The sequence below is a fragment of the Anolis sagrei genome, chromosome 5 (assembly GCF_037176765.1).
Source record: "Anolis sagrei isolate rAnoSag1 chromosome 5, rAnoSag1.mat, whole genome shotgun sequence".
Taxonomy (NCBI): Eukaryota; Metazoa; Chordata; class Lepidosauria; order Squamata; family Dactyloidae; genus Anolis; species Anolis sagrei.
In genome coordinates, this window is record NC_090025.1 from 193,944,574 (window position 1) to 193,960,361 (window position 15,788).

Genomic DNA, 15,788 nt, shown 5'->3' on the forward strand with positions numbered 1-15,788 from the left:
AACTCCCATGACCAACGGAAAACACTGGAAGGGTTTGGTGGGCAGTGTCCTTTGGTTATGGAGTTGTAGTTCACCTACATCCAGAGATCACTGTGGACTCAGACAGTGATGGTTATGGAACAAAAACGACACAAATAGACAATACGACCAAATGTGAACACTGGTGGAATTTGGGGAAAATAGAATCTTGACATTTGGGAGTTGTAGTTGCTGGGATTTATACAATCACAGACATTCTGAACCTCACCAACGATAGAATTGGGCCAAACCTCCCACACAGAACCCCCATGTGGGCCACAGCGACGCGTGACAGGGGATGGCTAGTCTATATAAATTTATTTATCGAGTCATCAGCAACCAGTCAATTATATTACATTTCTAACAGAACAAAGCAAACAAACAGACAAAATACAAAAATACAAAATACAGAATACAAAATTTGTGAGTTTGGTAGTTGATTAGATGTCCTTTCACCAGTATCTGGCCACTTGGAGTGCTTCTGGTGTTGCCACAAGAAGGTCCTCCCTTGTGCATGTGGCAGGGCTCAGGGTGCATTGCAGCAGGTGGTCAGTGGTTTGCTCCTCTCCACACTCGCATGTCGTGGATTCCACTTTGTGGCCCCATTTTTTTGAGGTTGGCTCTGCATCTCGTGGTGCCAGAGCGCAGTCTGTTCAGCGCCTTCCAAGTCGCCCAGTCTTCTGTGTGCCCAGGGGGGAGTCTCTCATCTGGTATCACCCACGGATTGAGGTGCTGGGTTTGAGCCTGCCACTTTTGGACTCTCGCTTGCTGAGGTGTTCCAGCAAGTGTCTCTGTAGATCTTAGAAAACTATTTCTAGATTTAAATCGTCGACTTGCTGGCTGATACCCAAACAAGGGATGAGCTGGAGATGTCTCTGCCTTGGTCCTTTCACTATTGGCTGCTACTTCCCGGCGGGTGTCAGGTGGTGCAATACCGGCTAAGCAGTGAAATTTCTCCAGTAGTGTAGGGCGCAGACACCCTGTGATAATGCGGTATGCCTCATTAAGAGCCACATCCAGTGTTTTAGCGTGGTGAGATGTGTTCCACACTGGGCATGCGTACTCAGCAGCAGAGTAGCATAGAGGAAGGGCAGATGTCTTCACTGTATGTGGTTGTGATCCCCAGGTTGTGCCAGTCGGCTTTCGTATGCTATTGTTTCTAGCACCCACTATATAAATAAAAACATAATGTTAAATGTATTGTCGAAGGCTTTCATGGCCGGAATCACTGGGTTGTTGTAGGTTTTTCCGGGTTATATGGCCATGTTCTAGAGGCATTTTCTCCTGATGTTTCGCCTGCATCTATGGCTAGCATCCTCACTACCTCTGGGAATCTAAAATATATTTTTAAAAACCTAAATTCATGTTGTAATTATATTCTGAGTAACCTGTAATTGCAATGTATCAAATGTTATAATATTTATGCCAAAACAAGTTATATCTATATGCATTTTGAATTCTGTAAAGGGCAGGAACTGCATTCACTATGGTTTGATTCCAGGATCCTGCGTGGATAGTGAAATCTTATAATGGAATGCCCAAATCCCATTGTAAACAATGGTATAGCAAATTGGTGTTCCTTATATATAAAATGGCAAAACTAGGGTTTGGCTTTTGGATGTTTTTATGAAAATGGTCAAGCCTTGGGTGGTTGAATTTGTGGGTACAGGATCCATGGATATTCTAAAATATCCTAAAATATCAATTTGGAATGATGCCTACATTTCTAGGCATATTATTCCTCTAAATCCACGACATCCAGAAGGGAATGCTAGAGTATGAGAAGAGAGGACCCGTTTTGCTGAATGTGGGCATTGTGTTTTCCTCTTTATAATGCAGGAAGGGCACGCAAACACCATCCAGACCCTTCTCTCCCTCGGTGCTGATGTGAACGCTAAGGATGGGAAAGATCGAACAGGTAAATTAATATTCTCTCACACTCTCTCTTTAATTATATTGCAGAAGGCATTTCTTTCAACCTACAACACACTATTATATCACTTTGACCCTAGTCATGGCTCCTTCCTATGGAATCCTGGGATTTGTAGTTTTGTAAGGTACTTACAATGGAGCCCCGGTGGCGCAGTGTGTTAAAGCACTGAGCTGCTGAGCTTGTTGATCGAAAGGTCGCAGGTTCGATTCCGGGGAGCGGCGTGAGCTTCCGCTGTCAGCCCTAGCTTCTGCCAACCTAGCAGTTCGAAAACATGCAAATGTGAGTAGATCAATAGGTACCGCTCCGGCGGGAAGGTAAGGGCGCTCCATGCAGTCATGCCGGCCACATGACCTTGGAGGTGTCTACGGACAACGCTGGCTCTTCGGCTTAGAAATGGAGATGAGCACCACACCCCAGAGTCAGACATGACTGGACTTAATGTCAGGGGACTACCTTTACCTTTACCTTAAGGTACTTACAATTCTCAGTCAGGAAGCTTTAATGCCTCCCTAAGCTACAAGTAAAGTAAGACCTCGCCCATATTAACGGAACAACAACAACAACGTGTTGTCGAAGGCTTCCATGGCCTGAATCACTGGGTTGTTGTAAATTTTTCAGGCTGTATGGCCATGCTCCAGTAGCATTCTTTCCTGATGTTTCGCCTGCATCCTCAGAGGTCAGTTCAGAGGTCTGTTGGAAATGAGGCAAGTGGAGTGTATATATCAGGCTTGCTAAATGGAACATTTACACTTGCCTCAAACAAACAAGGGTTCATTCTCCAATCCCTGGGACATTCCACAGATATAGAGATAGATAGATAGATAGATAGATAGATAGATTTACAGTTTATTTACAGTATTTGTATAACGCTTTTCTCACCCCAAGATAGATAGATAGATAGCTAGATAGATGATAGCTAGATAGATAGATAGATAGATAGATAGATAGATAGATAGATAGACAGACACACGCGCACACATACATATACACTAGTTGTCCCCTGCCAGGTGTTGCTGTGGCCCAGTCTGTTGATTTGGAAAATAAATTAATGAGAAAGTGTTGGTTTCTAATATATGTAATTCCTTTCTGCTTGTGAGTAAATAGTATTTCTTGCTTTTTCTTTGTCAGTGTTGATGTGGAGAGTGTCTGGTTTGCCTAATAATTGTCCTTCTTTAGGGGGCTCTTTCAAAGCTATGATACTATATCTGTGTGTGTGTGAATCATATATATCTATATATATTTATTTAAAACTTTTATATCCCGATCTTCTCTGCCTCCGTGGAGGGACTCAGACAGGCTAAGAGCAGAAATTCAATGCACAAATACAACTGAAAACATCATAAAATCATAATAAGTTAAAATACAACAGAATAAATACATATAAGCCAAATTGCCAAGATAGAATCAAGTTCAACTCAATCCGCAAATGTGGTCATTAGTTATTAGGTTATTGCTGGACTCAACCAGTTATTCTGGGAATGCTTTGTCCCAGAGCCAGGATTTTACTAGCTTTGTAAAGGTCACGAGGGAAGGGGCAGATCTGATCTCCATCGGGAGAGAGTTCTATATCTGTGGCTGGATGGCTCTCTGTCAGGAGGGCTTTGATTGTTTTCTTGCCCTGGTGAAGGGAGTTGGACTGGATGGCCTTGAGTATTTTCTGTTGGTCATGGGGGGTCTGTGTGGGAAGTTTGCCCCAATTCTGTCCTTGGTGGGGTTCAGAATGCTCTTTGATTGTAAGTGAACTATAACTCCCAGTAACTACAACTCCCAAATGTTAAGGTCTATTTCCCCCAAACTCCATTTATATTCATATTTGGGCATATGGAGTATCTGTGCCAAGTTTGGTCCAGATCCATCGTTGTTTGAGTCCGCAGTGCTCTCTGGATGTAGGTGAACTACAACTCCCAAACTCAAGCTCAATGCCCATCAAACCCTTCTAGTGTTTTCCGTTGGTCATGGGAGTCCTGTGTGCCAAGTTTGGATCAATTCTATTGTTGGTCAAGTTCAGAATGTTCTTTGATTGTTGGTGAGCTATAAATCCCAACAACTACAACTCCCAAATGACAAAATCAATTTTTTGAGTGATGGTCACTCCTTGGGTTAGTAAGTGTCTTGTGGCCAAATGTGATGGCAATTTGTCCAGTGGTTTTTGAGTTATGTTAATCCCAGAAACAAACATTATATTTTTATTTATATAGATAGATATGCACACACACACTCCACTTGCCTCACTTCAAACCTCTGCTCAAACCTCTGATGATGCTTGCCATAGATGCAGGCAAAACATCAGGAAATAATTCTACTGGAATATGACCATACAGCCCGAAAAACTCACAGCAACCTAACAGCAACAACAGTAATATCAAAACAAATAAGTAGAGCTGATATCAACCCCTTTCTTCAAGTCTACTTCAGCTTTAGGACCCTTTCATAGTTATAGAAAGAAGATGCCTCTTTAAATGTCCTGGTTCTATCCTCCTCGGATTTGTAGTTTACCCAGGAATTATAGAATTATAGAATCAGAGTTGGAAGAGACCTCCTGGGCCATCCAGTCCAACCCCATTCTGCCAAGAAGCAGGAATATTGCATTCAAATCACCCCTGACAGATGGCCATCCAGCCTCTGTTTAAAAGCTTCCAAAGAAGGAGCCTCCACCACACTCTGGGGCAGAGAGTTCCACTGCTGAACGGCTCTCACAGTCAGGAAGTTCTTCCTCATGTTCAGATGGAATCTCCTTTCTTGTAGTTTGAGGCCATTGTTCCGTGTCCTAGTCTCCAAGAAAGCAGAAAACAAGCTTGCTCCCTCCTCCTCCCTGTGGCTTCCTCTCACATATTTATACATGGCTATCATGTCTCCTCTCAGCCTTCTCTTCTTCAGGCTAAATATGCCCAGCTCCTTAAGCCGCTCCTCATAGGGCTTGTTCTCCAGACCCTTGATCATTTGAGTCGCCCTCCTCTGGACACATTCCAGCTTGTCAATATCTCTCTTGAATTGTGGTGCCCAGAATTGGACACAATATTCCAGGTGTGGTCTAACCAAGGAGGAATAGAGGGGTAGCATGACTTCCCTAGATCTAGACACTAGGCTCCTATTGATGCAGAGCCCTCACAGTTCTCAGTGAGCTCTAGCAACTCATTCAACTACACATCTGAGGATTCCATAGGATTAAGCTGGGCTCATAATGCTGTCATTGTGCAGCGTGAAAAGGCCCCTTAGTGTGTTGTTGTTGTTCTTCTGCCTGCTTCCTCCCACAGCCTTGCATATGGCGTGCGCTGGGCAGCATACCTCGTGTGCGCACGTTCTCCTCGAGGCGGGACTGCAAGATTCGCCAGACTTCTCTGGAACACACGCCTGGCAGGTGGCCAGGAAGCCGAGCCTCCTCCAGCTTTTCGAGAAGACAAGCGTGAGCGCATGAAAACCTGCATTGATGGCAAAGAGAACAGGGACCTTTCTTTCCAGCATCTCCCATTTTTGCTGCCAATTTATGGGGAATGTTTATACTTGCCTAGGGGTCTGCTTCCCTGCAAGTCCTATCCAGTCCCTGCCTTGAGGATTGAAAAACCATTCTGGAGCAAACATTCAGTCCTGTTGGAAGACTTTTTTGAGTTGGTGATGGTGTCCACCTTGGGTCTTGTGCCAAAAAAGAGAGGTGGGAAAATAAAGACATTTGCTTGTTTGATAAAGCAGAGTTGGATAACTAGGTTCTTGTGGGTTTCCTCGGGCTATAGAGCCATGTTCTAGAGGTATTTCTCCTGACGTTTCGCCTGCATCTATGGCAAGCTTCCTCAGAGGTTGTGAGGTCTGTTGGAAGTAGGAAAAATGGGTTTATATATCTGTGGAATGGCTGGGGTGGGGCAAGGAGCTCTTCCCTGCTGCAGTTAGGTGTGAATGTTTGGCTGATCACCTTCATTAGCATTTGAAGGCCTGCCTGAGCCTGGGAAAATCTGTTGCTGGGAGGTGTTAATCTGTGCCTGGTTTTTTTTAAAAAAAAAACACTAAAATTATAACAGCTAAACAACAGAGAGGAAAAAACCAGGCACAGATTAACACCTCCCAGCAACAGAGTTTCCCAGGCTCAGGCAGGCCTTCAAATGCTAATGAAGGTGATCAGCCAAACATTCACACCTAACTGCAGCAGGGAAGAGCTCCTTGCCCCACCCCAACCATTCCACAGATATATAAACCCATTTTTCCTACTTCCAACAGACCTCACAACCTCTGAGGAAGCTTGCCATAGATGCAGGCGAAACGTCAGGAGAAATGCCTCTAGAACATGGCTCTATAGCCCGAGGAGAGTTGGATAAGTTTAGTGAGTTCAGAAGCCAACATTCTGGAGACACCCCCCCCCCCCCCCCCGGGGTTGCTCAGAATGCCAAAACTGCCAGGAAGAATATATAGTAAAGGGAAAGGTTTCCTCTCGAACATTGTCCTGCGTGCAAAAGAATGAGGAAGTACTCCATTGGTGTCACAAGTGGATGGTGAAGCAACAGCTCCCCCAGTGGCCAGAATTCAAAAAGCATGCCCTCATCAAGCTGGAATGTTAAATAGCCTCTGTGTCTCTGTCTCTATATGTTGTGTGTCTATGGCATTGAATGTTTGCCATGTTTATGTGCATTGTGATCCGCCCTGAGTCCCCTGCGGGGTGAGAAGGGCGGAATATAAATACTGTAAATAAATAAATAAATAAATAATAACAAACCATTATCTGGTGGGAGAGTCAAGAAGAATGTTTTCCTTTCAGTTTTGGGTTCTGGAAAAGATTTATAATGATTCATGCCTCAGTCGAGTCAACGTTGTTATTTTTTATCACGGTCTTGCTTTCAAGTGCTCTGTGTTTCATGTATCAAGTTTTTGCCAAACTCAAGTTGCCTATGGGATTTTCCTCCTGTTTTGTTCCATGGTTTCAAGTGTCTTGCTTTGCGGATTTCTATATACTAATGGGACTTGTTTCCCTTTGAAGCATATGGACTATCTTGGATTTTGGCCTCCAACTGTTTTGCTATTTTTTACTGCTTTGCATACATATATTCTACCAAGGTGTGATGTTTAAGGTCAGAGGTGTTCCTCCTCTGGTGTACAACATACCCAAAGAGCCCCAAAAAGAAAAGACATTTCAAATGGCTTGAACTATATTGATTTTACCATATGGTTACTTCCTTCATCTGAAATGTAGCTTGCAGCACCTGGTATTCACTGTGGTCTCCCATCCAAATACCAACCAGGTTTGACCCTGCTTAGATTCCAAGATCACTTAGGATCTGGTGCCTTTTGGTATTTAGACCATTTACCTTAGGTAAAGTTAAAGGTAGTCCCCTGTCATTAAGTCCAGACATGTCCGACTCGGGGGGGGGGGGGTGCTCATCTCCATTTCTAAGCTGAAGAGCCGGAGTTATCCATAGACACCTCCAAGGTCATGTGGCCAGCATGATTGCATGGAGTCCCATAACTTTCCCACCGGAACGGTACCTATTGATCTACTCTGTTGAACTACAACATACACACATTTGCATGTTTTCAAACTACTAGGTTGGCAGAAGCTGGGGCTAATAGCGGGAGCTCACCCGCTCCCCGGATTCGAACCACTGACCTTTCAGTCAGCAAGTTCAGCAGCTCAGCGGTTTTACCTGCTGCACCACCAGGGCTCCAGCATATAGTAGGCATGGGTAAACTTTAATTCCCACAATTCCTAACACTGTTGAATGAATATTTTAATTAAATCTTTCCAAAGTTAAACTACGAAGCCGAACAATGCTTGCGATTTTATTCTCCTCTCTTCCTCCTAAATCTTGGCAGAACACAATCCAGTTAATTCATCCAGCCGCTTTGAGTCGCTAAAGACTGATTCGGCAGGCCCAGGCAAGCATCCGTATGAAAAATGCGATGCAACTACGAAGTGTGTTTGTGTTTGCAAGGGATCACCCTTTCCGCAGACTCAGCAGCCAAAGTACTTAGGAAGGCTTTACGTCCGCTCCATGGTTTGCATCTGTCACAGAGGGACCCGTCCTCCAGGCCTGTCTCGCCCGCACTTTCCCTCTCAGTCAACCGGAATGGAGAAAGCTTTCTGCTTCCTTAAGCCTTCCATTAGGCAGCAGAAAATGTGATTTGCTTGTAATAATGATTTCTCCTGCTCCGGTTGTGAATCGCAAACAGCATCCCTGCTTCATTTCACACCGTGAGTGAAAGGTTTACTTTCAGGGCGCAGCTCATTGAAAGGCGGGAGATCCGTGTCCAGCAGGATCTCTTCTGAGATGGAGGCGGCTTATTTGGTTTTCTTTGACATTGTAGGGTACTTATTTACTTACTCGTACTCAAAGGATGATGGTCCTCCAAGGTTGGTGTTCTGGCGGTGGGTCCGTAGGTGGTGGTCTTCCATGATGGGTTTCCTTGTGGATTCGTAGGTGACTGTGGAGCCCTATTCTTGACCTGCATCTTCTCTCGCAGTGAGGACATCGGTTTCAGGTGGAAGGCAGTCCCAGTCGGGGTTGGCTTGACGCACCTTCCTCCTGGCACGTTTCTCTCTTTCACCCTCCATTCAGGCCTCTTCAAATTCTGCAGCATTGCTGGTCACAGCTGACCTCCAGCTGGAGCGCTCAAGGGCCAGGGCTTCCCACTTCTCAGTGTTTATGCCACAGTTTTTAAGGTTGGCTTTGAGCCTGTCTTTCCATCTCTTTTCCTGCCCTCCAACATTCCGTTTTCCATTCTTGAGTTCGGAATAGAGCAACTGTTTTGGGAGATGGTGTTTGGGCATCCGGACAATGTGATTGGTCCAGCAGAGTTGATGGCAGAGGACCATCGCTTCAATGCTGTTGGTCTTTGCTTCTTCCGGCATGTTGACATTTATCCACCTGTCTTCCCAAGAGATTTGCAGGATTTTCCGGAGGCAACACTGATGGAATCGTTCCAGGAGTTGCATGTGACGTATGTAGACAGTCCACGTCTCAGAAGCTTATAGCAGGGTTGGGAGGAAAATAGCTTTATAAACAAGCACCTTGGTATCCCTACGGATGTCCCGGTCCTCAAACACTCTTTGCTCCATTCGGAAAAATGCTGCACTCGCAGAGCTCAGGCGGTGTTGCATTTCAGTGTCAATGTTGATGTCTGTAGACTGTCCACGTCTCGCAGGTGTATAGCAGGGTTGGGAGGACAATGGCTTTATAAACAAGCACCTTCGTATCCTTATAGATGTCCCAGTCCTCAAACACTCTCTGCTTCATTGGGACAAATGCTGCACTCGCAGAGCTCAGGTGGTGTTGAATTTCAATGTCAATGTTGGCTTTTGTGGAGAGGTGGCTGCCAAGGGAACGGAAATGGTCAACATTTAATAATAATAATAATAATAATAAAACTTTATTTATACCCCGCTACTATCTCCCCAAAGGACTCAATGCGGCTTACATGAGGCCAAGCGCACAGTACATCAGTAAACAAAGGCAATAACAAAAACAATCAATACAAAACAATTAATATAAATCACATAAACAAAAAATATACAATAACAGTAACACACAAGCATTTAAAAATGGTGTAACATTTTCTAATGTTACACCATTAAGCTGTATCTCTGGCATTGGAGAGGGATTGGCTGGTGACTGCTGGAAGAGGACTTTGGTTTTCTTGATGTTTAATGACACGCCAAGCTGCTCGTATGCTTCTGCAAAGGTGTTTAGAGCAGCTTGTAGGTCTTCTGAATGCACACAGACGACGTTGTCATCAGCATACTGGAATTCTATAATAGATGTTGTTGTAGGGTAGGTTTAGAGGAAAGCCTTGGGATCGGATGGGAGTTGCGGTCGTCCTGGTATTGGAGCTGTTTCCACCGACTACATTGGAATTGAAGATGCCAGTTCTTGACTTCATTATATGACGGGGAATCATCACAATAAATCCTTTTCACCTCATTGAACGTCTCCCTTGGTGTGCGGCCTTTCAAGGAAAGGAACTTGAGGACTGCTCTGTGTTCCACTGGGTCCATTCTCAAACCTCACACCACTTCAGCACCTGTCTCATCAAAACCATTAAATTGGCACGTAACCTATAAAGACTTTGATCATTACACATGTGCATTTTCAGCAATCTGTGATAAACAGAAGTGGGTTAGAGAGAAATCTTTAATGAACGCCCCTTGTAAAATTGCAAATATATATATATATATCCAAGATTATAAGAGATTTCAAGATATTTAAAATCCAAGAGTTAGGTTAAAATTGCAAAATAAATCCAGAATTACAAGATATTATAAGATATTTTTAAAATTCCAGAATAATGTTTTAAAATTGCAAAAATAATCATTGCAGAATTACAACTATGTTAAGGTTAAATGCATTTTAAAAATAAATAATATATAAGAAAAATTTCTAGAATTATGTTTTAAAATTGCAAAAATAATCATGGCAGAATTACAACTATGTTAAGGTTAAATGCATTTAAAAAATAAATAATATATAAGAAAAAAATCCAGAATTAATGTTAAAAATTGCAAAAATAATCATGGCAGAATTGCAAATATTTTATTGTTAAATGCATTTAAAAATAAATAAAATAATGGGAAAAAATCCAGAATTTTGTTTTAAAATTGCAAAAATAATAATTGCAGAATTACAAATATATTAAGATTAAATGCATTTAAAAATAAAAATAATATAGGAAAAAATTCCAGAATTATGTTTTAAAATTGCAAAAATAATCATTGCAGAATTACAACTATGTTAAGGTTAAATGCATTTAAAAAATAAATAATATATAAGAAAAAATTCCAGAATTAATGTTAAAAATTGCAAAAATAATCATGGCAGAATTGCAAATATTTTATTGTTAAATGCACTTAAAAAAATAAATAAAATAATGGGAAAAAATCCAGAATTTTGTTTTAAAATTGCAAAAATAATAATTGCAGAATTACAAATATATTAAGATTAAATGCATTTAGAAAATAAATACAATATAAGAAAAAATTCCAGAATTATGTTTAAAATTGCAAAAATAATCATTGCAGAATTACAAATATGTTAAGGTTAAATGCATTTAAAAAATAAATAAAATATAAGAAAAAATTCCAGAATTATGTTTAAAATTGCAAAAATAACAATTGCAGAATTACAATTTTTTTAAGGTCAAATGCATTTAAAAATAAATAAAATATAAGAAGTTCAGGATGTATGTATTTATTTGGAGCTCAGAACCTCATTATGCACCAAAAACTTTGCAAGGCAACCTTTCCCCAGGTCCCTTCTCGCTTATGCGCCTGCGCCAAAACTCCCAGGCTCTGACGTCAGCAGGAGCCAACCAGCGTGGCAGCGGCGCCGAGGGGCGTGGCCTTCCCCCTTTCGCCCCGCCCCTTAGCGACAGCGTCTCTTAGAAGGGAGGGGAGGAAACAAAAAGTTGATTGACGTCGCCAGGGAGACCAATGACGGCGCCGGAGCGGCTCAGACACCACCTCGAGCTCCTCCCATTTTTTTCGGCCCAATGGAGAGGCCTGGGGCGGCAGGAGGGTCCCGGCAAGCCCCGCCCACCCAACGAAGCCCCGCCCCCCAGCTGGAGAGGGTGAAGGCGCCAGGAAGCTCCGCCCCAATCCTGGGAGTCCACGCCTACGCCACGCCCCCTGGACAAAACCCCGCCCCCCTGGCGCGGTCTCCTCACAGCGGCGTTGGCAGAAGCGCCTCCATTTTGCGCTCCTCCTCATCCTCCTCCCGCGAAGGAAGCGAAGCCCTCGCCGGCCCTCCTCCACCTCCTCCTCCTCCTCGGCGCCGCCGCCAGCAGGTCCTCTTCGCCGCCGCCATGAACGAGGAGTACGACGTGATCGTGCTAGGCACCGGCCTCACGGTGAGCCAGCGAGCGGGCGGGAAAGGGGAGCTAATCGAGGCAGGCTCCGCAGAGAGGACTAGGCCGCGCCCCCCCCTACTCCACCTCTCTTGTCCCTTCAGGGCCTCCGTAGACATTTCTCTTTCCCTGCAGGGAATACTCTTACTACTATTAGCAATAATATAGGGATACACTGCCAATATACAGATTATATGCCAAATTATATGATAGTATATATAATATAATATTGATATAATTTAATACAATATAGTACTACTAATAATATATTGTAATTATATATTTTATATTAAATGTAATATTACTAATATTAATATTGTGCTATGGTAATGATATACTACTAACAGTAATTTAGGGATACACTGCCAGTATACAAATTATATGGCAAATTATAAATATAAATATAAATTATAAATATATGTCATCTTGTCTTTCCTAATAATATAATATAGTTTGTTGTATATACATATAATATTTATAATATTATAATGTAATACAATACAATACTAACAATAATATAGTTATACGCTGTTTGGTTGTTCACTTAAGTAACCGGATCAAATTTTGCCATAGTCACTGTTGAATGTTTTTATATTGAATATTTTATATTGTGTATAAACTGTTTTAAATTGTAAGTCGCTCGGAGCACCTTGGTGGAGAGCGACTATTTATTTATTTATTTATTTACTTTATTTGTATACCGCTCTTCTCAGCCCTTAGGCGACTCAGAGCGGTTTACAAGTTTAGATATACAGAATACAAAATCATTGTGCATTTAAAAACAATTACTATTTATTTATTTATTATTTATTTACTGCGCTTATATACCGCAATTCTCAGCCCTTCAGGGCGACTCATTGCGGTGTACAACATGAAGAAAACAAGTGCAAGAAAACAAGACATAGTGCAAAACAGTGTACAATTCATCCTAATCATAAAAACATCTTATCAAACAACAACATCAATACAAAATCACTACTACATTCCGAGTCGTCTCATCGTCAAGTCACAATCCGATCTCTTTTCCAGTGTTCCATTCCTATGGTCAATTGCCAGTCATTGCACTTATTGGTCAAATGCCTTCTTAAATAGCCAGGTCGTTAACTTCCTGCGGAATATCAGCAAGGAGGGGGCTAGCCTGATGTCCACGGGAAGGGTGTTCCACAGCCGAGGAGCCACCACCGAGAAGGCCCTATCTCTCGTCCCCACCAGCCATGCCTGTGAGGCAGGCGGGATCGAGAGCAGGGCCTCCCCGGAAGATCTCAAAGTCCTCGTGGGCTCATAGGCCGAGAGGCGGTCAGTAAGGTATTTTGGGCCGGAACCGTTTAGGGCTTTATAGGCCAGTGCCAGCACCTTGAATTGAGCCCGGTAGCAGATTGGCAGCCAGTGGAGCTGGTACAGTAGAGGGGTTGTATGCTCCCTACGTCCCGCTCCTGTTAGCATCATGGCTGCCACACGTTGGACTAGTATTATATTGCATTACAGTACAATATTATAAATATTATATGTATATATTATATTATAACATATTATTAGAATAGCACAGGAGACAAGGTGGAACTGTCCCCTGGCCCCTCTTTCTTTGCTCTGGCCCAGAGCGGCAGTTGGTGCTGTGGGGAGGGGTCCCCAACGGATGGCAAATGCAGGAGACAAGATGGTGCTGTCCCCTGGCCTCCCCTCTCTATAAAGTGATGATGATGATGATGATGAATACTAGTAATAATAATTCAATATTATAATTATAATTATATATTTACATTACATGTAATATTACTAATAATATTACAATATAATGGTATAGTGCAATATAGTAATATATACTGATATTGTACTATGTTAATAATATAATATATTGTATGAAAATATATATTGTAAGCCGCTCTGAGTCCCCTTCGGTGTGAGAAGGGCGGAATATAAATGCCATAAATAAATAAATAATAAATATAGTGCTATGTAATATATAATATTAATAGTGTGCTATGGTTATGATATACTACTAACAATAATATAGGGATACACTGCCCGTATACAAATTATATGCCAAATTATATAGTATATATAATATACATATAATATTGATAATATTATAATGTAATACAATGTAGTACTACTACTAATAACATGATCTTATAATTATATATTTTATATTAAAGGTAATATTATTGATAATATTACAGTATAATGTTATTTTAATATGTAATATATAATATTAATATTGTGCTTCTAGCTGTCCCCTGCCACACGTTGCTGTGGCCCACATGAGGGTTCTGTGTGGAAGGTTTGCCCAAATTCTATCGTTGGTGGGGTTCGGAATGTTCTGTGATAGTAGGTGAACTATAAATCCCAGCAACTACAACTCCCAAATGTCAAGATTCTATATTCCCCAAACTCCACCAGTATTCACATTTGGGCATATTGAGTATTCGTGTAGAGTTTGGTTGAGATCCATCTTTGTTTGAGTCCACAGTGATCTCTGGATGTAGATGAACTACAACTCCAAAACCAAAGGACACTGCCCACCAAACCCTTCCAGTATTTTCTGTTGGTCGTGGGAGAATTGTGTGCCAAGTTTGGTTCAATTCCATCCTTGGTGGGGTTCAGAATGCTCTTTGATTGTAGGTGAACTATAAATCCCAGCAACTACAACTCCCAAATGACAAAATCCATTTTTTGATTGAAGGATATACATTGGGTTGTTAGGTGTCTTGTGTCCAAATTTGATGTCAATTCGTCCAGTGGTTTTTGAGTTCTGTTAATCCCACAAACGAACATTACATTTTTTTTATATAGATCTCCTTCTCTCACGTCCCTCTCAATATGCATATATACACACATAGAATCATAGAATTCTATGTGTTGTAATATATCAAAATAAGTTATGAAAATCTTGAAATTTATTTTTTCCCTTTAGTTTCTACTCCTTTATCTCATATCTCCTTCTGTGAAGTCCCTTTCAATATATATGTGTATATATATATACATACAGACACACACAAATCAATATATATATATATATATATATATATACACATATCAAATGATACATTTAAAAATAAGGTACGAAAATCTTGAAATTTATTTTTTCATTTATGTTCTATTCTAGCTCACATCCCTCTCAAATATATATATATATACACACACACACAATATATATACAAATAAGGTCCTGAAATAATTTTTTTCCTTTAGTTTCTGCCCCTTTATCTCGTATCTACTGTTACATATATTCACACATATATACATTAATATAAGCACATATAAAGTAATATATATAAAATAAGGTGTGGAAATCTTGCCCCAGGCACTAACAAAAAAAATTTCCTTTAGTTTTGTGCTTCTTTATCTCTTACTTATCTCCTGCCACATTCCTCTCAAATATATATAAATGTTAATATATACACATATAATATCATATATATATATATATGGATATATATATATATATATATATATATATATATATATATGGATATGTATGTGTCACCTTTTCTCATTTATTTGAGTTCTCTCCATTCTTGCATATCTCCTGCTATCATGTCTCCTATCTATATTTTTAAAAATCATTTTAGTTCCTTATCCTTTCTTACATATCTCCTTGGTATGTTCCTCTCATTTAATCAATCTTATTTTTTATTTTTTTATCACACCCCACCCTCTATATGTAACATTTCTCATTTATCTTTGTTCTCTATTATCATTAAAAGTGGAATTTTCCTCATTCATTCTAGGTTTTTTCCCCTTCACACATATCTCCCTTTGTCATCTTGATTTCAGGATTTCATTTTAATTTTTTTCATTGGTTTTACTTCCCCTCTCCTTTCTCACGTGCCTCCTTCTGTCATGTCCCTCTCAAATATATGTATAGTGTCCCTTCCCCACTCTTACATGTCTTCTGTCATATCTCTCTCCAAAAATATTTTTGAAGTCTCATTTATTTTTATTCCCTGCACTGTTTTCATATACTTCTTTTTTCATGCCCGTTTCAAAAAATAGAAATGTTTGACATTTTTCTGTTTACTCC

At 40.9% G+C, this 15,788-nt stretch overlaps 2 protein-coding genes across 5 annotated transcripts in view; both read left to right on the forward strand.

Annotated features, from left to right (window-relative positions):
• Window positions 1-5,634, forward strand: part of ANKRD16 (ankyrin repeat domain 16) — a 112,988-nt gene extending 107,354 nt beyond the window's left edge. For all 4 annotated transcript variants that reach the window (XM_067469356.1, XM_060776405.2, XM_060776406.2 and 1 more), the window contains exons 7-8: window positions 1,858-1,936; window positions 5,206-5,634. In XM_067469356.1, the coding sequence (XP_067325457.1) occupies window positions 1,858-1,936; window positions 5,206-5,366 (240 nt within the window). In that variant the 3' untranslated portion in view covers window positions 5,367-5,634. The remainder of the gene's footprint in view (window positions 1-1,857; window positions 1,937-5,205) is intronic.
• A 5,779-nt stretch (window positions 5,635-11,413) lies between these two features.
• The window catches only part of GDI2 (GDP dissociation inhibitor 2), a 66,579-nt gene continuing 62,204 nt past the window's right edge, over window positions 11,414-15,788 (forward strand). The window contains exon 1 of the mRNA XM_060776398.2: window positions 11,414-11,770. Within this exon, the coding sequence (XP_060632381.2) occupies window positions 11,414-11,770 (357 nt within the window). The remainder of the gene's footprint in view (window positions 11,771-15,788) is intronic.